Below are 26,480 nucleotides of genomic sequence, written 5' to 3'. Positions count from 1 at the left end.
GCCTCTTTCCTCTGCCATGTCCTACACCATGATGTCTTGTCTCACTACGGGCTCAGAAACAATGAAGCCTAGTGACCACAGACTGAAACTTCTCAAACTGGGAGCCAAAATAAACCTTCCTTCCTTCCTTTTCTTTCTTCCTTCCTTCCTTCCTTCCTTTCTTTCCTCTTTTTAAGTTGATTTTTCTTAGGAATTTTGTCACAATGATGGACAACTAACACAGAACTGAATGGATTTGAGAAAAATTCTTTTTTTTTTTAATATATATATTTATTTTATACTTATAGGTGGATACAATCTCTTTATTGTTTATATTTATGTGGTGCTGAGGATCGAACCCAGTGCCTCACACATGCTAGGCAAGCGCTCTGCCACTGAGCCACAACCCCAGCCCTGAGAAAAAATCTTTTTTTTTTGAGAGAGAGAGAGAGAGAGAGAGAGAATTTTAATATTTATTTTTTAGTTTTCGGCGGACACATCTTTGTTTGTATGTGGTGCTGAGGATCGAACCCGGGCCGCACGCACGCCAGGCGAGCGCGCTACCGCTTGAGCCACATCCCCAGCCCCTGAGAAAAATTCTTATGAAGAAGAAGTGAGAAGTAGCCAGGAACCCTTTGCAGCTGATGGAATGGGGCTAAAAGAGGCACAGGCACAGGACAGCAATTACTGCAAGCAGATAGGGGTCCCCACACTAAAGACTGGCCACTGTGGGGTGTGTGTGTGATGGCATTCCCCTTCTACCCAGTACCAGCAGGGTTCACCTCCTTGACCAGGGTTTTCCTATCCATGTTACTGTAGACCTGGCTACCAGTTTAGTTAAAATGAGGAGAGGAGTCAGGTGTGGTAACACTCAGGAGGCTGAGGCAGGAGAATAGCAAGTTTGATGCCAGCCTGGGTGTCTCAGCGAGACCCTGTCTCAAAATATAAAACAGGCTGTGGTGTAGCTTATTGGTAAAGTGCCTCTGTGATTGATTCCTGGTCTCCACTGCAATGAATCTGGTTTATCAGCTGTGGGGAAAGCACTTCAGCACAAGGCTCCTGGCTTTGGGAGAGAGACAGCAGGACAGACACACCCACCAGCCAATTCCTCACCCTACCTGTAACCTACACTTCCCTCCCTATTTCTGAAAGAGACTAGTATGTGCTGAAGACTTCGGAGTCCACAGCTCTCGGCAAAGCTTGCAGGGCCACACACAGAAGTAGCAAGCCATCCTAATTTGCCTTCTGACCAGCGTCTGGGCCCAGGCTCCCTTTACTACCTGTTCTGCTTTATGAGGGGCACAGAAAGATAAGGAATGAGGTTCTGGTCTCTTGAGACTGGGAAAGACAGCTTCCTCTCTCCTGCCTGCCCTTGGTCCCTACTACTCAAAAAAGAAAGGAACTTAAAACTGACTGCAGGTCAAAAACAGCAAGACAAAAAACCAGAGGATTCTCTGGAAGGTGAGATACCAGGGGATGTGCTTCTTGCGTTGGCAGCTCCTGCTCCCGGAGCTTCTGCTGCACTTCACCATCAGGTCAGAGTGCCCTCTAACCAATGCCCTCTGATGTGGGCCCACCCCCTCACCCACCCTCAGTTCTCAATGTGTACGAGATGTGCCACGAACATAAACCTGTTACTGGGCCTCATCGCACTGAAGTAATCATCTGCTTAGGTGTCTGTTTCCTTCTCTAAACTGCAAGCTTCTTGGGGAAGGAGAAGCTCATTCTCCATCCCCCTCATGGGTAACCCTCAGGCTCTCTGGGTTCATCACAGGCTCCCATGGATGCCTGTCCAGTGAGGAGGGTTGGGCACTGTTGTCCCCCATGAGCCTGGCTCTCTGGTTTCCTGGAAGAGGCCTAGTGGACTCCAAGGCAGCTCAGCATCCACAGAAATCTGTAGAAGTGGGCCTGGAGGATGGCTGGTCTCCCCCTCATTGAGGCCCAAAGATGCAGCTGGCTGCTTCATCCAGCACTGCCAGCTGCTCATGTCCCTAGCAAGGGGGTTGCCAACCCACAAAGAGCCAAAGGCAAGAGATGGGCTGGGCCACAGACCAAAAAAGGAGTTTGGAAATTTTCAGTTCATGGCAGAGAGAGGGAGAGTGCCCTGTGGGGGACTGCAGTGTAGAAAGCCATTCCCTGGGGGTAACACAGGCAAATTTGTTACTCTCTGCCTGATCCACACCAGGGTTTCTCTTCCCATGGTCTCTTTAAAGCAAATGGCTCCACCAGACCTAGAAATGTCTGTTTGGAGGCTGCCTTGTTTGAAGCTGGGAGCAGCAAGGGGGCTAGGGACAGGGGGTAGGGAGAGTGGAGAGTGAGAACAGTCTGTTTAACACAGCTGCTGATGGCTCCAAAGTGGCCTGAGCTGACTGCTGGGAAGTACTAATTGGTTCTTAAAAGTGTGAGGCCAGCACATAGAGCCAGCATTTTGGAGGTTGGCTGGGCCACACCTGAGCTCGGTGAGAGGAAGTGGCTGACAGCATGCCTGGCTGCAGCCGAAAGAACAGCACGCCATGGTGCAACAGGAGCGGCAGCTCCCTGCCTGTGGTAGCACCACCTCGCCACACCAGCTGTGGAAGACACACTGGCCCTGGAAGCCTGAGCCCTGGGTACATGCCTCTGGGAGGAGAGCTGGCAGCAGCCTCACTTGCAGTCAAGACTGTGCCCTGTGTGCTCGCTTTGGAAAACCAGCCTGGGATCTTCCAGTTTTGGAGAAGAGGGTCAGATTACTTGGGGGAAGCTGAGCAAAGCTGACAGAGTAGTTCAATTTACTGGAGAGAGTGATCTAGCTCAAGAAATAATGTCCTTGTTCCTGTTTGAGGTGCCTCCAACTGCCACCAGGTAGGCATTACCCAAATCTATGGAGTCCCCTTCCTTACTGGGGAGTAGCATTCATGCAGCACCCTCAAGCCATGCAGAGGGCCAGGGGTCTTAGGGTACTTTCCCGGGGGGGCGGGGCTGGCTAATGATGCTCCCAGCAGGCCACCCCCTAGACACATTTCCCCTTTTAGCAGCATATATATCCTACCTTCACCAGGACCCGAGGCCACCATCCCTGGCTCCTGTTCCTCCCTTTCAGTCTGTGTTTCGGCATTCTGCAACTGAAGGGCCAGAGTCTGGGTGCCCTGAGATGTCACGGAGGTGGTGGGGTTCCGGGGCTGCAGCCCAATCGCATTCATCAGACCCATGTCTCTGTCTGTCCTCCAAGTGGCTCTGCTGGTTCTAGGGAGAGACAGACAGACTGAGGTCAGACTTGGGATAGCAACCTTCACACAACTCTGAGGCATCTGCCAATTCGCAGGATATGGCATGAGCCAGGACTGCAGGCTGAGAAGAAAGCCCTATGCTTCCACAGCTACTCCTGATGGTGGCTAACTGTGTCCACTCTTCTCCAAGACCAGCCCCTGATCTGTGACAATGAAAGAAGGCCATGGAATCACCAGATCCTGCACACCTAGCTGGTTTAGCCACTCCTTAAACAACAGGCTAAAGGAGGGTTGATCTCAAAAGACCTGTAATCAGATTAAGGAAGCTACCAAGAAGGTCTGTGAGACAAAGAGTAAGGAAGTCCATTCTTCTTCTTCCTCTTCTTTTTTTTTTCTTTAAAAAAGATGGACACAATATCTTTATTTATTTTATTTATTTATTTTTTATGTGGTGCTGAGGATTGAACCCAGTACCTCACAAGTGTGAGGCAAGTGCTCTCCCGCTGAGCTATAACCCAGCCCCAGGAAGTCCATTCTTAATTTTACCTTCCTTCTAACTACACATGATAGGACTCCAATTTAAATCCTTGGACTTTCCAAGTGAACTCTACTTTGGAGGAAAGCATAGGACCTCTAAGGAGGATTCCAGAGAATTCTCCTTCCAGGGCCTTCTGAAAACAGCCTCTATTAGTTAGGTGGCAAAACCAGTTGCCCTGCAAGGAAGGCCCAGGCCCAAGGCAAGTACCTCCTTTCCTTAGCCATTTCCCAGGCAATGACCTTTGGTACTGCTGGAGCTGGCACCAAAGGAAACCCAACAGTTTTGACACTGTCCAGAGATACTTTTGGGACTTGCCTCCAGCTGTGCTGAGCAACTCCTATAGGAAGCAGGAACTGTACCCAACTTTCGTTTTTCTCAAAACATTCTAGTCTTCAAGCATGAATTAAGTGAAAAGAGGAGAGAGTAGTACCAGATTCCTACTCTCTCACTGGTGCCTGGAGCACCTATTTCTGGGCTGCAGCCCTGGCCAGCTTGGTCCCGGGAGCATGGTCATTTGAGACACACCCCCCAACACACACACACACACACTCTCCCTGGCTCAAGGAACAGAACTCATGGGATAGCAATTTTCTCCAGTGTCCTCCTGTCTACTGTCCTCACCGTTAAGTGTGCCTAGACACCACAGCCAGGATGAGGCGAAAGGGTAGGCAGGGCATTCTAAAGTAAGACTCTGAAAGGATAGGTTTTGTTCTCTTTCTTGCCATGGAACACTTTCTCAAATGAAACTTCATGTAAAAGCTCAAAACATGAAATGGATAAAGAGGAGCTTGGCTGTGGAGGAACCTGGAGACTTGAGGAACAGTCTGAGGGCACTGCTCCAGAATTCATCAAAGGCAGGAGGAAGGGAAAGGCCTTTAGCCAGTTTCTGCCCTCAGTTTCAACTTACCCAGGCCGCTCGCTGCTCCTGCTGTTGGAATGAACAGTGAAGACGGTCTCATTCAGCTGGTCCCAGTAGTACTCAACACCAGAGTTTAAGGCCCTGAAAATCAGTTGGGAAGAGTGGGAAAAGGTGGGAGGTATTAGTAAAGGGTGATAAGAACTCCTTAAAGTTCCTGGGCTTTGGGGACTGTGGCCTGCTGGCCCATCCTGCCTCTCCTGGACAGGCTGAGACCAGGACTAGAGATGCTCCCTCATCCGGACACTCAGTGCTAGAGCACTTCAGACAGATCTCGAATGGCACAAATGTCTGCAACAGTGCTTCAGTCTCTTCCTTCCCCCGGACAAAGCCTGAGCAACTCCTCGCTGGGGCCAAGAGGCAGCTAACACAGCAATAGCAGACGTAGGCAGTGTGTTCCTGACGTTCTCCAACAAGAAAGGAGCTGATGACAAATGAGAGGCTGAAACAAGACCCACTGGAGAAACACAGTGCCATGGACAAGTGACAAAGGGCATGCTCAGTCCTCAGAAGCAGGGGCTCTTTAAAAAAGACAGTTCAGGGTCACACCCCTAAATCCCCTAATGCCATGGGCTGGAAGAAGAAGAAAGGTACCTTAACATTCTTAATTTGCCTGGAGCTCAGAAGTCTAAACAGGAGGTGACACGGTGGTACACACCTGTAACCCAGCTACTCCTTAGGAGGCTGACATAGGAGGACTGCAAGTTCAATGCCAGCCTAAGCAACTTAATAAGACCATGTCTAAAAATAAAACCAAATTATGGCATAGCTCAGTGGCAGAGCACTTGCCTAGAATGTGCAAGGCCCTGTGTTCAATCCCTACTACTAATCCACCCTGCCCCCCAAAAAATAAAAAAAAAATGTCTAAGTGGAAAAAAGCCCTCACTGAATGAGAATGATCCACTCTTTTTTTTTTTTTTTTTGAGTTAGAGTCTCCTTGGCCAGGTCAATGGGACAAACAAATGGGAAAGGTGCTCAGTTCATGCAGACCCAAGAGGCATGTGCCAAGTTCCTAATGGAGTGGGGGAGAGAGACCCTCACATGGTGGTAGGCTGTGCTGTTCATGGCAGAAGAGACAGTTTATATCTGCTGAGTTCTCCAGGCTGCCCACCTCTCCCTGCATGGATGACCAGGCAGTTTCTTCTGATCTCACGCCAGCTTCCAAAAGGGAAGCAGTGGCCTCTCATCTTTCATACTGACAGTTGTCAGTGCCAAAACACTGAACTACTTTGCTTTAAAGATTCCTCCCCAAAGAGGAGTTGCCTAGTACCAGTTACTGTGGTGAAGAGAAGGGTACCAGTGGTGGCTGTGAAGTATGGGAACAGAAGAGGAGTTTTTGAGTTCACTGATTAGATCTCTGGTGTCGAGGTAGAGATCTTAAGAGATACTCAAAACATCACACTGATTCTAAATAGGGTGGGACGCACACACACATTCTTGAAAAGCGCTGCTAAGGACTGTATGCTGGTTTCCCAAATTCACGCTGCAGCCTTAACCCCCAATGTGTGTGAATCTGAGGGTCTTCAGGAGGTAAATAAGGTTAAGTAAGTTCAGAAGGGTGGACCCCAATCTGAGAGGAGGGCAGAGGAGAGATATGCCTTTCTCTCCCCAGCAATGAGAAATGGCCACGCAGCTAGGAGTGGTTACACACAAATATAATTCCAGCTACTGGGGCAGCTGAGGCTGGAGGATTGTGAGTTTGAGGCCAGCCTGGGCAACTCAGTGATATATCATCTTTTTTTTTTTTTTTAAGGTAGAAGAAAGCTGTTATTTATAAGCTCGGAAGACAGCCTTCACCAGAAACCAGCTCTAATGGTACCCCTGATCTTGGGCTTCCAGCCTCCAGAAATGTGAGAAAATAAATGTGTTATTTAAAGCTATTTGTTATAGCAGGGTAAGAGGACTGTGGCAAATTCTAGCAAAAGCTAGCTTTTAACCTAGAGGCTTGGGTCACCCTCCTTAAAAAAAGAACTTACTCCACAGAGAGTAAACAGATCGAAGTCAGGGGGTTTAAGTATAATCCAGAAGAAGGTAAGTTTGGGGAGACAAGTGAAGGGCTTTCTTTCTAAACAGGAGTAAATAGGAAAGGCCTGAGACCTAGATGAGAGGGGACTACACAAGGAGGCTGTGCCACCTCAGACAAAAGGCAGAAGGACCAGGCCCCAAGGCCCCAGATCTGAATGGCTTTAGGGGGCGGGGAGACCTAACATTATGGGCACAGGTACATTTCTTTGCAGGGAGAGACCACAGCAAAACAGAGGAGCTCTTCCTTTTCTGCTCTGCACTAACCCCTTTTCCAGCTCCTGTTGGAGGCCTGCTGGGCTGCAGACCTGCTGTGATATTGAGACCATTCCTTTTAATGGTCGTTCAGTGGGGGAAAATGTGTGTGTGCAAAAAAAATAAAAAGCAGTGTTTCCTTCCTCCTCCAAACACTCAGCTACTTCTTTGAGACTGAGGCTTTCTGAGAACAAGACTAGCACTTGAGGGCAAAGGTGAGAACAGGTGACCTTATGTTAGGAATTAGGCAAACAGCCAGAAGTCAATCGCCAAGGCCTCCCAAAACAGTCATCACTGCTTTTTTGGTGAGCGAACCCTGGCTGCATTAGGCATTATGTGAAGCCAGCTGCCAGGAAGCCTCTCATTTACAAACTTGTCAAGGTTTTATTGACAGGTTGAAATACCATGTAGGCCCCTGCCAAATCTCTCCTCTGTAATTCTTGCTAGCCAGGGCTGGTTAGTGACAATAAACTGTTTGCACCAAAATGACAACAAACAATTATGTATTGACCAGGAAACTTCCTCCTGATCTCATAAAGGAAGCTGTGAGAAGGTCTAGGAGTTAAAAGGAGCTGTCCGTCCACATGATAGTTACCCCCTCAAATGTGTTCCACTCAGGCAGCATGTACCATCAGCTAGAAGCTCTGGGCTGGACTGACTAACTATCTATCTATCTATCTATCTATCTATCTATCTATCTATTGTGGTATTGGAGACTGAACCCAGCAGTTGGCCATGCTAGACAAGTTCTCTACTACAGAGCTACAACCCCAGTCTTTTTCATTTTTACTTATTTGTTTATTTTTGGTACTAGGGACTGAACTCAGGGGTGTTTCACCACTGAACTGTATGTCTAGCCTTTTTTATTTTTTATTTTGAGGCAGGGTCTCACTAAATTGCAGAGGTTGACCTCTTCCTTGGTGTCCCAAGTTGCCAGGGTTACAGATGTGTTCCACCATGCTTGGCTTTATTTTGAGACAGGATCTTGGTGAGTTGCCCAGAGAGGCTGGGATTATAGGTGTGCCCAGGTTTGGCTACTCAATGAAGAAGTCAACCAGCAAAGAGAACAGGAGCTCCGGCCACTGTAGCAATGTGCTGTTCCACTCGCTTTCTACCTCAGGTCACTCTCCACAAACAGGTCTGACCCTAACCAGATCTTCTCTACATCTATAGTCAGCATCTGTTGACTGATTTCAATTCCCAGCACTGTAACAAGGAACAGAGGTGAAGATAACGGCTCTGGCTACTGAGTCTTAGCATTCAGTGTCCAATGTCACTGATTTCTGTCTTTAAGGTAAAGAATGACCATAACCAACATCTTCCTTCTTGGTTCTTGGTGAAAAATGAGTCACCAGGGCTGGGGATGTGGCTCAAACGGTAGCGCGCTCGCCTGGCATGCGTGCAGCCCGGGTTCGATCCTCAGCACCACATACAAACAAAGATGTTGTGTCCGCCAAACACTAAAAAATAAATATTAAAAAAATTCTCTCTCTCTCTCCCTCTCTCTTTAAAAAAAGAAAGAAAGAAAGAAAAATGAGTCACCGTTTGCTCTAGATTCTTTCTGGGAGTTAAGACAAACAAAAGGGATGAAGAAGAATGGGAAGGCCAGTCAGGAGCAGTCTGTTCAAGTGGACTTCCATTTAACACTTCGCCTCCTGCAGCAGCACCTGTGAGCTGGGATGGGCTCAACGACTTCTTTACTGCTGGGAACTTCTTGGGCTTCTTAAATATGAACAGCCAGCCTGGCTTCCTCGGAGGTCCCATACTTTCTCTACACAACTTGTGACTCTTGAACTTTCCAATGTCTGGGGAATACTCCCTTCGAGAACACTCTTCTTTAGGCCTAGATGTAAATGTCTCCTTGGAAAGAAGGACTGATCCCAAGAGACCAGCATTAGAGTGGTTTCCATGGGTCAGCTTCGGAGGATGGACTCTCTGTAGCCATTCTGGCTCCCCCTTTCATTCAGAAGTGGGCCTTTCCCCTCCTTGGGCCATAATGCTTGATTATAATTACTATTTACAGTGGTAGCTCACTCTAAAGGGATAGAATTGGGGCTCTGTCAGAAGTCCCACACTTGGCCCACAAGCCACACACCCCTTCTCAGTCTACTTCCCTTCTGCCACTAGTGCCTCCATCTGTCTTCTGAACTGACTCTGAAAAGCAGTGGTCTTCCTATCAACACCTCCCTTCCACCCCCATTTATAGGACCAATCTATGAAGCTCTAAGTGAGCAAGCATCTCCATCTCTATGGCAGTCAGCCCCAGGCCCAACAGCAGCAGCCTGGGACTTCTCCCAGAGCAGGTGGGGGAGCAAACCAAGAAGGGCACGCCTCACTGCTGGCAAGGGCAGGGTGGTGGGCTACCAGCCACTTTGAAGGCTGGGGACAGAGGCTGGAGGGCCAGTTGTTTGTATTCTCCTATGTCCTAAGAATTCTTTCCCCGGTGAGAGGGAATATTCTCTAATGCCTTTGTCTACTGTCAAGTGGGGCTTTAGTACCACCAAGAGATGTCCAGAGCTCGTTGCCTGCCTCTGTGCTTGGCAACAGTGCTGAGGCTAAGACAATGGGAGAGAATCAGGAGCAGAACTGAGAGAGCACAGAATGAGGTGCAGCTGCCTGGGCCTGGACAAAGGCAGACAACCACCTGTTTCGGAGGGGGGGGGGCTGCAATCTCGGCCCAGATGGTTGGTTGGATCCTGTGCCCTTGGGAATGGGTGTGCCAGGGACCTGCATTACCCAGGGACAGGCAGTGAGCCTAGGCAGCTGCCTATGAAAAGACAACCACCTTGAGCTCCTGCTTCCCTGTTTAGGCCAGAGACCTACCATATACTGTTCAAAAGATGTCTGCATTCCCGCTCATCCTCTCATTTCTCATCACACCAACCACACTTCTACACACACTCCAGAGTTTCCTTCTTTACCCAGAGCTTGACAGAATCACAAAATTATGTGTGTTCCTATGGTATGTTTTTCTATAGAAGACTACCCTGCTTTCTTTACTCTTTTTTTTTCAGTACTGGGTATCAAACCTAGGACCTTACCTGTGCCAGACAAGCATTCTACAACTGAGACACATCTCCAAGAGTACAGACAGATTCCATCAGAATTTTAAATGGGTTTTTAATATAAAAAAAAGGTTAAGAATCAACTATAGAAAAGAGCTATGTATTGGAAAGTTAGGAAGCCGAATTCTGTCCCTGATCTGTCGGGAGGCCTAAGGTGAGTCTTAACTTCCTCACCTGTATATTGTTCATAGTTTTCCTTGCCTAAGCAAAAATGACAGATATGAAGTTGACTGAGAACTGGGGAAGATTTGAAGAACTGAGGACAACATCATGTCCATGTCAAATTTAAATAGTACCCTAACTTTCCAGTTCTGAGGTTTTGGGAACCCAAGAAACAGCAACACTATCTTTTTTAGATGGGTTAAATTAGTTTCTTCCCATTCCAAAACAAATTGGTCTGTGATGGGGCACTGCTCCATGTGCCACTTTACTACAGGAAGAGTTCCAGTGGGCATGAGTTCCCCATAGCCAAAGAAGTCTGGGGCTTGCTGAGACTCTGAGACACTGAAAACAACATCTGAGTAGAAAAGAGAACACAGAGGCAAAGCCAGCTTCATGTTTGGCTGAGGAGCCTGTGACACATCCCAAGTATGTGGGCTGGGGTTTTAGACACAGAACCTTAAGAGCAAATGACTGACAGGACAAAGCACCCCCTGTCTTCAAGACAGGCCCGATTAAATCAGGTGTAGACAATAGGCTCTCTTTGAGAGAGACTCCAAACATTCAAGACTGAATGTAACACCTCTTAGAACCAGGTTTTCTCACTCTGGAGACACCCACCCAACTTAGCTGACAAGGTCAACCACTAGTCATCTACCCAAGAATTGATCCAAATATACAATCTAGGAAAAACCACCATGGGGCCCCACAGAAAGACAGTGTGACTGAGCCAGGTGTGGTAGCGCATGCCTATAATCCCAGCAACTCAGGAGGCTGAGGCAGGAGGATCTCAAATTCGAGGCCAGCCTCAGCAACTTAGTGAGACTCTGTCTCAAAATAAAAAATAAATAAAAAGGGCTGGGGATATATCTTAATGATTAAATCCCCACTACCCACCCCCCAAACACAAAATAAAGGCAATGTGGATGCTCCCAGTAGCCAGAGACCGCACCAGACCAGTTGTGCCACACTCTGATCTGCAGAACACCCTGGGAGAAGACCACACCAAGTAGCATTAGGACAGCATTTAGGCAGAAGTGGCATTTAGTCAGCTGGAACCCTGCAGTGTCCCACACAGCAATCAGCCTGATCTGCAATGAAGCAAAGGGCTTCCTGCTCCCCACCTGACTGGGTATGGAAATTGATGACAAACCTGGCCAATTCCCAGAGTCTTGAGTAAAGGAAGGCCTGGATATAGTCCTTTACCCTCCAACAAGCCAGAGAAAGGGAAAGGAGTATCATCAGGACAGAAATGTTTTGGTTCCCTATCCCTTCTTACTCCCTACTTCAAGACCACATAATAATCACTTTGACTTTATCTTAAAAAGTGTTTGATCCTTCTACTTCAGCCTCCCAAGTCACTGGGACTACAGATGTGTGCCACCATACCAGGTTTCACTTTGACTTTAAATTGAGCTTTTCTTTCTTTTTTTGTTTTTTAATTTATTTTTTAGTTGTAGTTCGACACAATACTTTATTTATTTTTATGTGGTGCTGAAGATTGAACCCAAAGCCTCCAATGTGCTAGGCTCAACCGCTGAGCCACACCCCCAGCCCTAAATTAAGCTTTTCAATCTGCTTTTGCTATTATGAGCTAAAGCTTCAAGCAGAAAAGAAAAGAGGCAGGACATGGAACATTCTGTTAGAGATCAGTGGCTTGACAAATTAGGGTTTTAACAATAGTCTATTTCCAATTTTACTTCTTAAGTTAATGTCTATGACATTTACATAAATCCAAGCCCACCTGTTGAATTAAAAAAAAAAAAAAAAGAACATTTGATGTCTATCCTTTTGCCTTCAGGGACTTTACTATCACCAGGAAACCAGAGAACAAAAGGCAACAAAGGAAAAAAAAATCACTGCCTTAGAGTCCAGAGAACACTATTACTAAAGCAGTAACCCTCACCCCCTGGGGCTGAGGACTGAACCCAGGTCTTTGTGCACACTGAGATAAATCCTGCCCTTTTTATAGATTCTGAGACAGGGTCTTGCTAATTTGCCTAGGCTGGCCTCAAACTTAAGATCCTCCTGCCTCAGATTCCTGAGTAGTTTTTTTTAAAATACATACATTTTTTAGATGTATGGACCTTTATTTCATTCATTTATTTATATGTGGTGCTAAGAATCGAACCCAATGCCTCATACATGATAGTCAAGTGTTCTACCACTGAGCCACAGCCTCAGCTCCAGATTTCTGAGTATTTTTTTTTTAATATTTATTTTTTAGTTTTAGGTGGACACAATCTTTATTTTTACGTGGTGCTGAGAATCGAACCCAGTGCCTCATGCATGCTAGGCGAGCAAGCTACCACTTGAGCCACATCCCCAGTCCCAGAGATTCCCGAGTATTAAAATAGTCATTTGACAAAAAGGAATCTGAGAATACAGTAGGCTCTAGCAGGATTTTTTTTTTTTTTTTTTTTAAACTGGGAATAAAAAAACCCAACGGTGCTCTACCCCTGAACTGCATTCCCAGTCCTTTTTTCTATTATTATTTTTTGGTAATGGGGAATTGAACCCGGGGTGCTCAACTACTAAGTCACATCCCCCAGCCCTTTTTTTTTTTTTTTTTTTTTTTTTCAATTTTGAGACAGGGTCTCCCTAAGTTGCATAGGGCCTTGCTAAATTGCTGAGGCTAACCTTGAACTTGTGATTCTCCTGCCTCAGCCTCCAGAACCACAGGGATTACAGGGTATGAATCACTCTGTCCAGATTTTTTAAAGAATTTTGAGAGTTTCACTGTGTTGCAAAAGCTGGCCTCAAACCTGTGAGCTTCCCAAGTTGCTGGGATTATACACCTGTACCACCATGCCCAGCTCTAGCAGGATTTTGATTTAAAAGCCTTCCCTTCCCCCCACAGCTGGCCAGGCCCACTGTTGACTGCTACTTACTTCAGGTCTAGACCCAGATACTCTCCACCCCTCACCCCTTAGCAACTCACTCTGGTCGGCAGATCACCAGGTCTCCTTTGTTTGTGCCATAGGCCAGGCCGAGCCCTGGCTCAGGCAGCCAACGGGCAGAGTTGATGCTGACATGTCTCCGCTGATCAGCAGGCATGGGGTAAAGTACATTGAAAACTCTCTGGGTAGAGGAGAAAGAAGGAAGAAAAGAGAATAGGAGGAGAAACAATTTGTTACTGTTAGATTAACAAAATCCAGGGAGAAACAAATTAAGCATAGGGAGGAGAGGAGCCACTAGGCTGGAAATAGGCTGACTTGCAGCTCATGTCTGAAAACTCAGGGAATCTATGAGTTCTCTGAACTCTGGGAGAGGAGGACCTCTTACTTTTGGTGAGAGCTAGGTTTCTTTTAATAAATACCAGGGGTATACTTGCTGTGATTTCAGAGCCACTTTGAACCTCATTGCTTAGATGCTAATCTAGGGAAGGCCCCTCCAGAGCACAACACACTGGGAAAGACTGTCCATAACTTTCCCCTGACCAAAACAACCAGTGAGAGGCAACTTGGGCTGGTAGTCCTATTACCATGGAAACCACAGCACTCTCACAGTAATGGGGAACTGGAGGTGACAGGGGGGCGGGAGGGGGTGATAACATCAGAGAACAGTCTTAATTCATCTAATTAAAAGCACTGTTAAAATTGGCATTGTTAAGGAAATCTAAAGTGTATTCAGATGGAGGAAGCAGCACAGAGGGGAATCTTGAACATGCAGGTACATAACTTCCTTCTAGCTTATATAAATCATCATTAAATCTATCTCCCTTTCTCAAAGGGAGAGATTCTCCTTTCAACATCTTCCCAAGCTAGTGTTTTCTCAGGGGAAGTCTGGCTGTGACAAGGGTTTGGGATGAAGCAAAAACTTCGTGGTCTCTTTTGCTGCTCACCTGCAAGATGTTTCAGAAGCACCCTTAGGCAGAGATAGGGGCAGGACAGGAGAGGGATGCACTTTCACTTAGAATGCCTTGGTCTTAAGCCTTAATGTGATTGTGTAATAATTTCTCTAGATCTGGGCTTAAAAAGAGCACCTACATTTAACTATTTAGGGAGATTAAAAGAGATGATGGGAGTTGGGGTGTAGCTCAGTGCTAAAATGGCTTATAGTATGCATAAGGCCTGGGTCCCATTCCCAGCACTGCAAATAAATATATGAATAAATAAACAAATTTAAAAATTGCATAAGCAAGATGGACACAAAAACACTCAACACAGTGCAAGCTTATAAATGTTAACTGCTGCTGCTGTTACCAGGAACCAGCATCTGGAATGTCAAAAAGGGCCTATGAGAAGGACATAGCTGGGCATGCTTGTAATTCCAGTTACTGAGGAGGCTAAAGCACAAGAGATGAAAGTTTAAGGCCAGCCTGGGCTAATCAGCAAGACCCTGACCCTATCTCGAAATTAAAAGGGCTGAGAATGGAGATAAATGGTAGAGCTTGTGCACAAGGCCCTTGGTTCAATCCCCAGCAATGAAGAAAAAAGAGATTCAGAAAGCAATATTCATAAAATGAATTAGGGTGTCTTATATACATACACACACATGTATTTTTTTCTTAGAAAGGGTTTCTCTATGTTCCTAGACAATTCTGATTCATGAGCTCAAGTGATTTTCTTGTCTCAGCCTCTCAGGTGCATGCCTGGGATTACCATCATGTACAACCATGCCCAGCTTAATAAATTCTGATAAAATTCCAAAAAGGGGAGAAAAGTAAAGAAGAAATAACTGAGCTAAGGATTCACTCCATAATTTATACAAAACAAGTGACAAACAGTCCTAGATTTGAGAATATGGGCAGATGTGCCTTGGGTACCTACCTACCTAAAAGGCCAGGACTACCTCCAGAATAGAGAAGACACAGTGTCTAACACACACACACACACACACACTCCTGTAATGAGTAATTTTCCAGGTGCTAAGAAATGTGCCTGGTAGCTAATGGCACCCTTCCAAAATGTCCTTGCTATATGGTCCTGACACTGATATAGATATATGTAGATATGGAATTGGATTTGGCATGAGACTTAAACTGACTTCCCTGTGGGTGCTACATAAGACCATCTTATGCCTTCCCTGTATGAGTCAATTCTAGTTGTAACAATTAGCAGGGATCCTTAAATCCTTGGTCTAGCAGAGGAGACTATTTAAAAATAGAGTTCAACAGAATTTATAAACTTCTATACCAATTTTTGAGAATTAGTATAGCTCCTTGACCTGTGTATAATCTCCTCCTTGTACATACATATTGACAGTAGCTCTGAGCAAATTCATGGACTGCTCTCCTCCTGACCTCATTGCTGATGACCCACTCAGATGGCAATACAATTCCTTTCCATTTGCACCCAACAGATCATGGACCTTTAAATCCAGAATTGGGTGTGTTGGCTTTATTGTTTCTTTGCCCAGAAGATAATCAATGGTCTTTATCCAGTGTATAGGTTACATAGTTAAATACAATGTGGCGAATACACTAAAAGGATAATGTGCCCATGATCAAAAAACTGTGGCTGGGATTACTTAATCTGTTTAATTTTCCTCTCTCAAATGGTATGTGTGCATATACACCCAGAGTTAGGGAGGGATGACTACTGACTTCAAAGGGTTCAATTAGGGGAGCTATGGTTTGAGGCCTGTCTCACAACAGAATTCCCCTAAAACCAAATCGACTTATTACAGGGAATGGGGCAGAAGGACTAGAAAAATGACTTTGCAAGAGGGAAAAACAAAACAGTAAAGTGCTAGTAAATCAGATGCTTACAGGTTGTGCTGAGTGTTTTGATGGGAGTCAAAAAATAACACACACGCACACCCTCTTTTCTAGAAATTTTCCAGACCAAGAAAGAAGTAAACAAGTCTTTCATATGTCACAAAGTTACCTTTCATTGTTGCTGCAGAGTGAGTAACAGACAAATACTACCAATTTGCTTCTTATTTTAGGAACTTGCTTTGGGGACATAACTCCCAAAAGGTCAATAAGACAGATGAACCCAGCTTAGGAGACAAGATTGCAGAGGAATTGGAAAGAAGTAATTTAGGGTTGAGATACACCTTTGCTACACGCCCCACCCCGCCACTTGCTAGCCACTTGACAATTTCTGAGGCTACAGGAGTCATGGGGAACATCAGATTTGTTGTCCTTGGGCTATGCCTCACCCCACCCCCTACCAATTAAAGTCCTTAAACAGTACTGAAAGGGCAACTCCCAAGGGCCCACCTCTTGCAATGTTTGGGTATTAGGCTAAATCCTGCTTTGTGGCAGTAAGCCAGAAAATGTCCTGTGAAGATCAGCTGCCTCCAGAATTCCTGATAAGCTCTTGCTTGTACACTCTCCTCCAGTGTGGGCAGGACAGAGGGAGATGAGGGTAAAACACACAGCGGGAATGGGAGCCCAGAGAGTGCAGGATAGGTAGCAATTATGATTCTTAGGTTCTAGAGGCCAGCTAGACCCGGTGTCTTTATTCCATACATGTCTGCAACATAAGGGCCCTACAGCATTAAGAATCTGGCTCATTCGGAAAAGCACCCAGAAGTGTGGTTTCAATCCTTTCCCTGGTTAGAGTTGAACGTTCTCAATACATCTCACCAAGGGGAAATAGATCTCACAATTAGTCAGTCCGGGAGATGAGAGACTATCCTGGCAACACCTTTGCTGATACAGATTGTTAAGTAGCCCCAGCTACTCCGAACCATTTATGGTTTCACCTACTAGTCTTTCCAGACCACAGATAGAGTGAACTGTGAGTTTCCTCCCAGAGTTCAATGGGGACTGGCTCTGTAAATTCAAAGTTCATCAGTACTAACAAGAAAGAAGATCCAAGATAGTGTTAAGGATTACCCTGACCTTCACCTAAAGGCTCCCAAAATACAGCTTAAGTAAAGGTTTCCTTAACATAAGTCAGGTGCCCTGAAGCTCCCCAGATGATATTAAGGACAAAAGTGTCTTGACAAATTTGACATCCCATGAGGTACAACACCAAGTTCTGTTACTCTAGAGGAGGATTATCAGGACCTGGGGACCCTCTGTGGGGCTGGATACAAAACAGAGCTGCAGATTCATGTTAGAAGAGTTCTGGTTTCACCTGTCTCAGCTTCAGATTTACCCTGGTATATGACAGATGCTGACAGCCACCTCCTTCCTGTCCCAAGAAGACTGTTCTAATTTCTGTCTAACATCTATGAAGGAAATTAGAATCAATATGCTGGAAGGAACAGATTTTTTAGAGTCAGTGCAGTCTCAGCACATCAATAGGGAATGAGTCAGGTCACCAATCTTTATGGTTCTGAGGAAGAGAAGAAAGATAATGATCCCTCCTCTTCTGGGGTCCAACACAATCTCTTGTATCACTTGCCTCTCATCCCTAAACTTTAACTAATAGGAAGTAGGAGCAAAAGAAGACATTTCAAAAAGAAAGATTTAAAAAAAAAAAAAAAAAGGTCTGTTTCTTGTTCAAAGACAGGCTGGAAAAGAAACAGAAGTTAGTGGGAAATCTTTCTCTCTATCCCTTTACAACTCAGAGGAAAAATGTATTTCAGCTCTCAATGAGATGCCTTCTCTTCTACTGCATGCCAATAAAACTCAGACCATTAGTCCAAGCAGCAAACTGCACTGCTCAGATTAGATCAGAGAAGAAAACATTGTGTGGTTGTTTAATTTACATTTATGAATCCCATCATTTGAAAAGGTAAAACCTTACAGGGATAGAAAGAGGTCTATGGCAAATGGCATATCTCATTTATAAGACAATGGAAACTGGTTGGAGGAAGGTGACTAGAAATGGAGGTTGCAAGGGCCATGGGAGAAGGTGAAAGTCGGGGGCTATGAGTAAGAAAGGAACTAGGAACTGTGAAGAGGTAAAATGTTTCTTGGGTAATGCTGGGAATTATTGGAAGCTTTAAGTTTTCAAGACGGGATACCTAGAAGAGAATCAGCTGTCCTGGAAGAGGGGTTAAAAAGAAAAATCAGAGACAGCTAACCTTTCTAGTGGAAATGGATTGATACTCACAGGCTAAGAAATATAAATATCCCATTGGAAGCTGGGGAGAGACACTAAGGTCATTGTTTCTTCCTTTTGAACTGTTGATTTGTTTAGCTTCATAAATGCTTGGAGTTTCTTCATCCCCAGGAAAACCTGATTTTCTAAAAAGTTTTTCAGAAACTAATTTCATTTATTATCTCGAAGTCTTCCTTTTTTGTGTAGTGCTGGGGATTGAACCCAGGAGCACTTTATCATTGAGCTACATTCCCAGACAGGACCTTGCTAAATTGCTGAGGCGGGCCTTGAACTTGTGATCCTCCTGCCTCAGCCTCCTGAGTCACTGGGATTAAGAGGTGCATGCCAACACACTCAGCAAGCCTTCCTTATATTCTATTTGGGGTTTATAACTTGCAGAATGTTAATCCAAATTTTTTTGCTTATTTTTGTTTTTTGGTGTTGCTGGGGATGGAACCCAGGGCCTCCCACTTGCTAGGCAGGCAATCTACCAATTAACTATACTCCAGTCTGGTCTGGCTTTTAAAGTGGTTATTTGAAAACAAATCACTTAATTCTCCCCCTTTCATTCATTTGAAACAGGAACAAATCTGCTTAGATCACGCTTGTAAAACCAAAGCTATCCCAACAGAATAGTAGAGCAAATGTCTCTTTTTCTTAATTCTTTGTACTTTGTTGCTATGTATAATTAATTGCCTTAAAGTAATTTCTAGCCAATCAAATCAGGAGATTTGTTGAGACCTCTAAGCTTTGTCTTAGTTCATCTGTTCCTCATAGAGATTCCAAAGACAAAGATCCTCCTTCTTCCCTCCCTCCCTTTTGTTCAATATTGGGGATAGAAACCAATGGTGCTCTACCACTGAACTACATCCTGAGCCCTTTGTATTTTTTATCCGGAGACAGAGACAGGTCCCATTAAGTTGCCCCAAGTGGGCCTTGAACTTGTGATTCTTCTCCTGCCTAGCCTTCTGAGTCACTGGGATTACAGGTGTGTGTGCCTGCCTTGGTATAACAATACTCGGCTTTAGATCTCACGGTCATTTTTCAAACTGCTATCTAGCCTGGTTGCTGGTAGTGGCAGGAACTTGTCCCAGGACCTGGTTCTTTTTCTGGGTACCACCTATAATGGCTCAATAAACAAATGCTTTTATTTCAGAGCTTCCTAGGTCTCAAGAGTGTTGGCCTAACATCCACGGTAGGGGTGAAATAACATTTTCTTAAGTAAAATGCAGTATAGACTCCACTCTATTAAGAGGACACAGGAAAAAGAAATTGTCAGAGCTATATGAATCTGTCATGGAAAAATTCGCCTAAAACTAATGGCTTTGACTGCAGTTGGAATGTTATTTTTAATTTTGTATCTTACCCTCTCCCTTCCCTGACAAATTGCATCCCAGACACCTCTTACGTCTCCCATTCCCCTCCCCCTTTCTCTACAATGTTCTGAAGAAAGGAACTTTTTGAGGATAGATGCTTTGTACCACATCTCAGAAGTCAACTTTAAGATAATTGCAGCGGAAGCAGCTTTTAATCAACTGACAGGCAGCTTTAAGAAAATTAACGAGGACAGAATCTTAGGAAGGAGTAAATCACTTCTGATAACAAAACTGTCTCTCTTTTATCCCAATCTCCCCTTGAAGAAATAGTACCCTTCCAGGATGCAAAAATAAAACATCTTTATTTTTGGTATTTGCCTCCCTCAAGGCCAGACAATTTTAAAAGGCAGCTCAGTTCCTTTAGATTTCTGACTACTCTGGATTCAACTAGAGTTCTGGGTCACTTTTGAAAATTAAACTCTTAAAATCTAGGGATGATTAGGATTATATCACAAGCTAAATTCAAGGGCAGGGAGGGAAGGAGTCATAGTTAAGATGAGATATTGAAGAGTAAAGATAGGATAGGTCAAAAGAGTTTATAAATATGAAGTTATATAAACACTGGTCAGGGCTGATGGCACCAGGCTACCATCCTGCCTCAGGATCTATAGTTGTGGTAATTTGAGTACTCTGGATGCCAACACTTTTCTATGGTTCATTTTAATGAACTTTTAATAATCTGCATAACGAGGCTATGTGATGTGATGATGGCTGTGAAACAGTAAAATTAAAAGCAAGCCAATGCATGTTTCCTTATGGCCAGATTGACACTAAAATACTCATTAATAGGTATCTGATACGATATCCCATCCAAGGATAGTAGTGAATTGAAAAGGGACTCAAGAAATAATCCTTCTAGAAGCCAGGTGTGCCAGGTGTGGTGCTACATGCCTATAATCCCAGCAGCTTACAGGAGGATCACAAGTTTGAGGACAGTCTTAGCAACCTAGCGAGACCCCTGTCTCAAAATAAAAAATAAAAAGGGCTAGGGATGTAGTTCAGTGGTAAAGCACCCAAGGATTTAATCCTTGGTACTTTTTTAAAAACTTGTATTAAAAAAGGAAATACTTCTTCAGACAGGGAAGGGACTGAAGAGAGATGAAGATATTACTGCTTACACTTTGGGCAAAAAGAGTTCCACATTCCTGCATGGAAACAAACAGATATGGGCTTCCAGTTCAGAGTATGAGTAAAGTCAATTGTGGGCAGGTAAGAATGCTAACCAGAACTGGGAGAAGGCCTCATGGTACTAGTCCTTATGCTCCTCAAGGTCCCATCAATGAAATGCTAGCATAAAAAGCTCAGGAGCAGGAGATACCCCTACATTTCATAATTGTTTAAAAATCTAAAAGATCTGGTGAGTTGGACCCAGGGAAGTAAACCAGATGACAGTCTATTGCTGAAGAGCAGAACTCTTAAGGGCAACAAGGGAGGAAGAGAAAGGAAGGGAAAGGGAGAGGGGAAGTGAAATGGAGTCTTTAACACCCCCTCCCAACTATAGATCTGTTTGGGCATTACTCAGCCCTTGAATACATTTTTATCACAGAGCAACAAAGTTTCCAATAAAATTGAACCTATGTATGTGAAGCTTTGCCTTTAAGAACACAATGCTGTTCCACGGAGAAGGGGGAATTAGACTGCTTTTTGTCCTAGAGCTTCTCCCAACAAAGTCAAATGATGGTGTCCGTTTTCAACAATTAGGCCAACAAAATGACCAGAGAGAAAAGTAAACCAGAACCTGTGAGTTGAGTTCCTAGTACCTCTAGGATCTGCAGGGTTTATGCAATGAGGATCCTTTTCCAATTTTTTTAATAATAATTTTATTTTATTTATTATGTGGTGCTGAGGGTCCAACCCAGTGCCTCACGCATGCTAGGCAAACGCTCTACTACTGAGCTACAACCCCAATTTTTTTTTAATATTTATTTTTTAGTTTTAGGTGGACACAATATCTTTATTTTGTTTTTATGTGGTACTGAGAATTGAACCCAGTGCCTCACGCATACTAGGCAAGCGCACTACCACTTGAGCCAACATCTCCAGCCCCCTCAATTCTTAATAAACCATTTTTATGCCCACAATCCCCACCTGCTGGGGAGGGGATGGTATATATATCTGGAACAAAGAGTACCTACCTGTTGATTCCTGTGACGAAAGCACTAATCCTTATTCTTGCTTTCTAGCTCAAAATGTGCTTACACTGCCCACCTTACCTGCCCCTGTTGATGACTTTTGGCCCATCCCTAAGTAACATAGTACTTATTGCAATACAAACTGAATAGTTGGGTATATAACTATTTCTGGCTTCATTAGTAATTTTGTATTTTTATTATGCTTTCACTTGGTTACAACCAAAGTTATTATAATGTGCAAGTTGCCACTATTTTAGAAAATTAATTGCAGTTTTCTGTTACAATATTGTGCCTGTTCCAATTAGAAAATGAAAGCCGTGAGGAACACAAGCAGTTTAATGTTTTGAGAATTCAGCAAAACTTCAGCTCAGCAGTCTCTAAAGCCTAACTTGAAACAAAACAGAAATTAACAAAAAGCCCTCACTGGCTCAAGTGAAAGGGAGTCAAACAGAAGACTCTGAGTCACAGAAAGCAGCGTATCTAGGCTAGAGGAATTGTTGTCAAAGGACAGGGAGAAGGGAGACAGAAAATAAATGTTGCGTTGATTTTTCATGGTTCGCCAATATTATTTGCCAATAAGGCTGGTCTGTCTCAGTAAAGAGAAGGGGAAGACTAAAAGGACCCTGGCTTGTAGAAATAAGGATAAAAATTAAAATGAAAAAACACGGGAAAGAAAAGACTCCTGCACATATGGACAGATGAGAGAGAAACCTGGAGAGCAGCAACAACTGGGAAAAGATGGGACACAAGGTGCAGACAATCCAAAGGCTGAATCTGGTAGGAAAGAGAACACAACACTATGCCTGCAATAAAATCAGCAGAGGATTAAAGCATGACATGCAAAAAGACCCCAAGCTAAGTAACTCTGAGACCCTGGTTATCTCTACCTTGCTGATAAGGCTGAGGGCAAAAAACTAAAACAAAGGAAAGAAGATATTAAGAAAACTAGCTCTCAGACTTAAATGTGTACCAGAATCATCTAGAAAAGTTGTTTTAATAATACAAATACTGCTCCCATTTTTTTATGACTTGAGGTCTGAGGTGGATCTATATTTTAACAAGGACCCCAGTTTGAGAAGCACTGATCCAGAAGCCTGAAGAAATGCTTAGAATAAGTGCACCAAGGTTAATTAACTGCAATTAGTAATTCATTTTGGAAGAGTTTCACATGGGATTGTGTAAGAGATAGTCTCTTAGGGAGATATTCACTTAGTGGGAATTAGAATAAATCAATACCCTGGAGGATGTTCTCCTAGGAATGGATATTGGCCCAACAGGTTTGCCTCTCTGAACATTACCACAGTGACTTCCAAGAGGTAACACCAAAGAGAAGGGAATACTGGGAAGAGAAGCGCTAGAACAAGTCTCTTACCCACACAAGTATTCCCTCAAGGTCAGAGTTGCCATTAGGGATGCAGACACCACCAACCCTTAGCTGTGCAGAGGGAGACACTCTGCAGTCCATTAAATCCTCACTCTCTGTTCTAAACAAAAGTTCACTGGTGCCTTAAGCAGTGGTGTAGCATAGATATGCACACAAGCTGCTGTCTTCCTGATCATCAAAGAGTAAATTCAGGAACATCTGTTGGTGCTTTGGTGCTCCTGGGCATGAGAGCAGCCAGGACCTGGAAAACCAAAAGCCTTTCTGTGACATGGGTTTAGTCAGACTGGGCAAGAAGTCAAGAAGGCAAGAAGGTTTGCCTTCTTGAGATGCCTTGATCCTGTCTTTCATGAGAGAAACATTTCTCAAACAGAAACTTTTTCTAGCTACTTTAGCTCCCTTGCTTAGTGGCAGATGGTACCTACTGAGAATCAAATATTCTCACTGGGAAGTCTCAGAAATAGCTCTTTTCATGAGGCATACAGCTGGCTGGTTGCCATGAGCACCTTAGCAGGACAGCAATGGACTGAGTGGTTTACCACCTTTCCTCAGCAGAGTCCTCCAACAGCATTCCCTTAGTTGCAAGCCAGTATATGACAAAAGATCCCACCATCTTAGCTTCTACTTTATAGCTGTTGCCCTTAGCCAGATGTTTTTGGCTCCTTATGAAAAAGAGAAACCTTGCTAGGATGAAGGACTAGAAGGCTGTGCCTAGTAGTTGGGCAAGAGGCCGGGCTTTCAGGAAAGGCTGGAGATGTCCATTAGCATTACTGAAATCAAATCCATAAATAACTTTTTCACAATTGGGCAGGAAGGGGTAGAAGAGCAGCTGCCAGGGCCAGGATTCTAGGTGGTAAAGGGCAGATATCAGGCGCTTTTTTACTTTTCACAACTGCTAACAATATGCCAAGACATAATGAACTAAAACTCAACTTCCATCCCCTAATATTCAGAGAAGAAAAAATTTTGATAAACTTCTCTCCTTTACCCAATGCCAAGTATTTTCAGAGTCATATGGAATTCAAGAATCAGAACTTTCCTATTGTATGACTGTAAGGGCAGTGACGGCCTTGTTTCTGCCCCTTTCAGAGGCTTGCAGAGATAGGGTGTCACTTGTCACTCGTTTTACTAGTTACCACCTAGAAATGTTAATGAGGATGATTTCCTTGAGATTCTCTTTTCATTCATTCAGTTGCTACTAAATGTCAGGTTCTCTATCAGGCATTTAGACTTCAAAAAGAGAAAACAGACATGGTCTCTGCTCTTGAGATAAATCCAAGTTAACAGACCAAAATGAAAACTGGTAAATGCAGTTTGGTGTGATGAGTATTAACCTAAGAACGTGTGTAGGGACAGTGGTTGCACAAGGAGTGATTAGTTTTATATAAAGGAAGGTGCCTGAGAAGGGGAGGAGCTCATGGGCAGTTGTAGATGCCTGAGACAAGGACATTCAAGGTTAAAGTGCCCTGGAAAGAAAATGCCTTATCAAATTTAAGGAGCTTGAAAAGCAGTTCAGCACAATCAGCTAGAATATATTAAAAGGAGTCAGGGAGAAGAGGCTAGAGAAGCAAGGACCACACCAGGCTACCACTATCTCTAGAATTTTCTTAAAAACAAAACAAACCAAAAAACCTTTCCATTCGAGGCATTCAACAAGCATCTATACACAGAGCACTAAGTAGGGATCCTGAGGGATATGCCCCTAAAGAGCTTATACTACACCAAATTGGGCAGATTAAACATACACAGCACACGACTGAAGAAAACAAAAAATACACCAACATGTGCATCAAACTACAAATAACACAAACTACACAAGTACTAAGGGATTAATTCACAGGTTCTTAAGACTGAAGCAGAGCTTAAATACTATCTAATTAGAGAACTGTTCAAATGTTTGACTCCCCTTCACAAAATCCTAGCCAAATGAGCTCCCATGGGATATGGGAAGCTCAACCAGGCACATTAATTTGGCTGAGTGCAAAGGCCACTAACCACACAATTTGCCCAGAAAGCTTTTATGGTAATACAAGAGAGGTATACCTTAGACAAGGGAGGGCCCTAAGCAGGGCCTTTTCTGGTGAAATGCATGGTACAATTAAGCACAGAAACTGACTACAGTCCTTACCCTCCATCACAGTTATGATTTCAGGGTATATGATCACATTTTATAGTGTGCGTTCTCAAAAAATTTTTTTCATTTAATAAGCATAAATATCACATTGAGTCCTTTATGGATCTCCATACTTAAAGTTCCAAGTTGAGGTAAGAATGTCTTTTAAATTTATTCTTTCTCTGAAGATACTCTCAGGCCTCTGGGGGACTAGCTCACTATCTAGGGTATAAGAAAACCCATGTCTCTCAACAGTCCAGAGCTCCCCAAAGTGAGGCCTGCTAGTCCTGAATGGACTAGACCGGGGCCCTTCTTTACTGCTTCAGACCATGACATTTCCACTTCCAGTTGGGAGATCACAGCATGTGTGTCCTTCACTACCCTGCCTAGCCTAGGGAAGCTGTATATAATGCAGACATATACAATGGCACTCACCCTCATGGAGGTCTCGCCACCATGGGCCTGTTGCAGCCTGAAGACCTGGGCCACCATGTGCTCTGTGGAGGGGTGCAGCAGGATTCTTCGGGAGGCCAAGCCCACCATTACGTACCGGCCCATCGGGGACAGACTCACTGAAATGGCATTGGGACCTGAGGGCCAACAGAACAGAGAAACATTTCCCAGAGTTCTTGCCATTTCAAGGAAATACACTCCTAGTCTTTTTTCCAATCTTCATAATGGTTTGCTCATAGGGTTGTAGTGAATAGTAAAATGAGAAGGCATACATGTATTGAGTACTGTCTGATATATAGAAAGTTCTTAATAAATGTTAACCATTGTTACCATGTAACCACATTAAAATATTGGTATCAGTCTATAAATATTGTTTTGAAATCTACTTTTTCACTTAATATATTATGAATGTTTCTTTATTATTAAATATTCTTCTGAGAGCACTTTTTTGTTTACCTTGGCACTGGTGATTAAACCCAGGGACATTTTACCACTGAGCCACATCCACAGCCATTTATTGAGACAGGGTTTTGCTAAGTTGCTGAAGCTAGCCTTGAACTTGCAATCCTCCTGTTTCAGCCTCTGAGAGGTTTGTTTGCTTTTTTTTTTTTTTTTTGGTTACTGTGGATTTAACCTGGGAGCATTTAATCACTGAGTCACATCCATAGCCCTATTTATTTAGAGAAAGGTCTAAGTTGCTTAGGGCTTTGCTAAATTGCTGAGGCTAGCCTAGAACTTGCAATCCTCCTGCCTCAGCCTTGCAATTATTGGCATGTGTCACTGAGCCTGGCCTCTGAGAGCATTTTTAAGGCTAATTGTATTCTATCCTATTATTGCATCATCATTTGTTTAAGCAACTCTAAAAGAACTCTTAAAGCAATAATCTTACATTTTTCTATATGATAAAAAATAATGCTGTGAACATCCTTGTATGTAAAT

General features: G+C 44.0%; 1 protein-coding gene across 9 annotated transcripts in view; it reads right to left on the bottom strand.

Moving 5' to 3' along the window:
- Positions 1–26,480, bottom strand: part of Ambra1 (autophagy and beclin 1 regulator 1) — a 185,021-nt gene that overhangs the window by 6,557 nt on the left and 151,984 nt on the right. For all 9 annotated transcript variants that reach the window (XM_027936403.2, XM_027936406.3, XM_027936404.2 and 6 more), the window contains 4 exons: positions 25,524–25,678; positions 13,082–13,221; positions 4,631–4,723; positions 3,008–3,201 (listed from right to left, as the gene is read on the bottom strand). In XM_027936403.2, the coding sequence (XP_027792204.1) occupies positions 3,008–3,201; positions 4,631–4,723; positions 13,082–13,221; positions 25,524–25,678 (582 nt within the window). The remainder of the gene's footprint in view (positions 1–3,007; positions 3,202–4,630; positions 4,724–13,081; positions 13,222–25,523; positions 25,679–26,480) is intronic.

Source organism: Marmota flaviventris, chromosome 9 (genome assembly GCF_047511675.1).
Source record: "Marmota flaviventris isolate mMarFla1 chromosome 9, mMarFla1.hap1, whole genome shotgun sequence".
In the NCBI taxonomy this organism is placed as follows: Eukaryota; Metazoa; Chordata; class Mammalia; order Rodentia; family Sciuridae; genus Marmota; species Marmota flaviventris.
The sequence above is the reverse complement of the archived record's forward strand: the minus strand, read 5'-3'. Positions and strand labels throughout refer to the sequence as shown.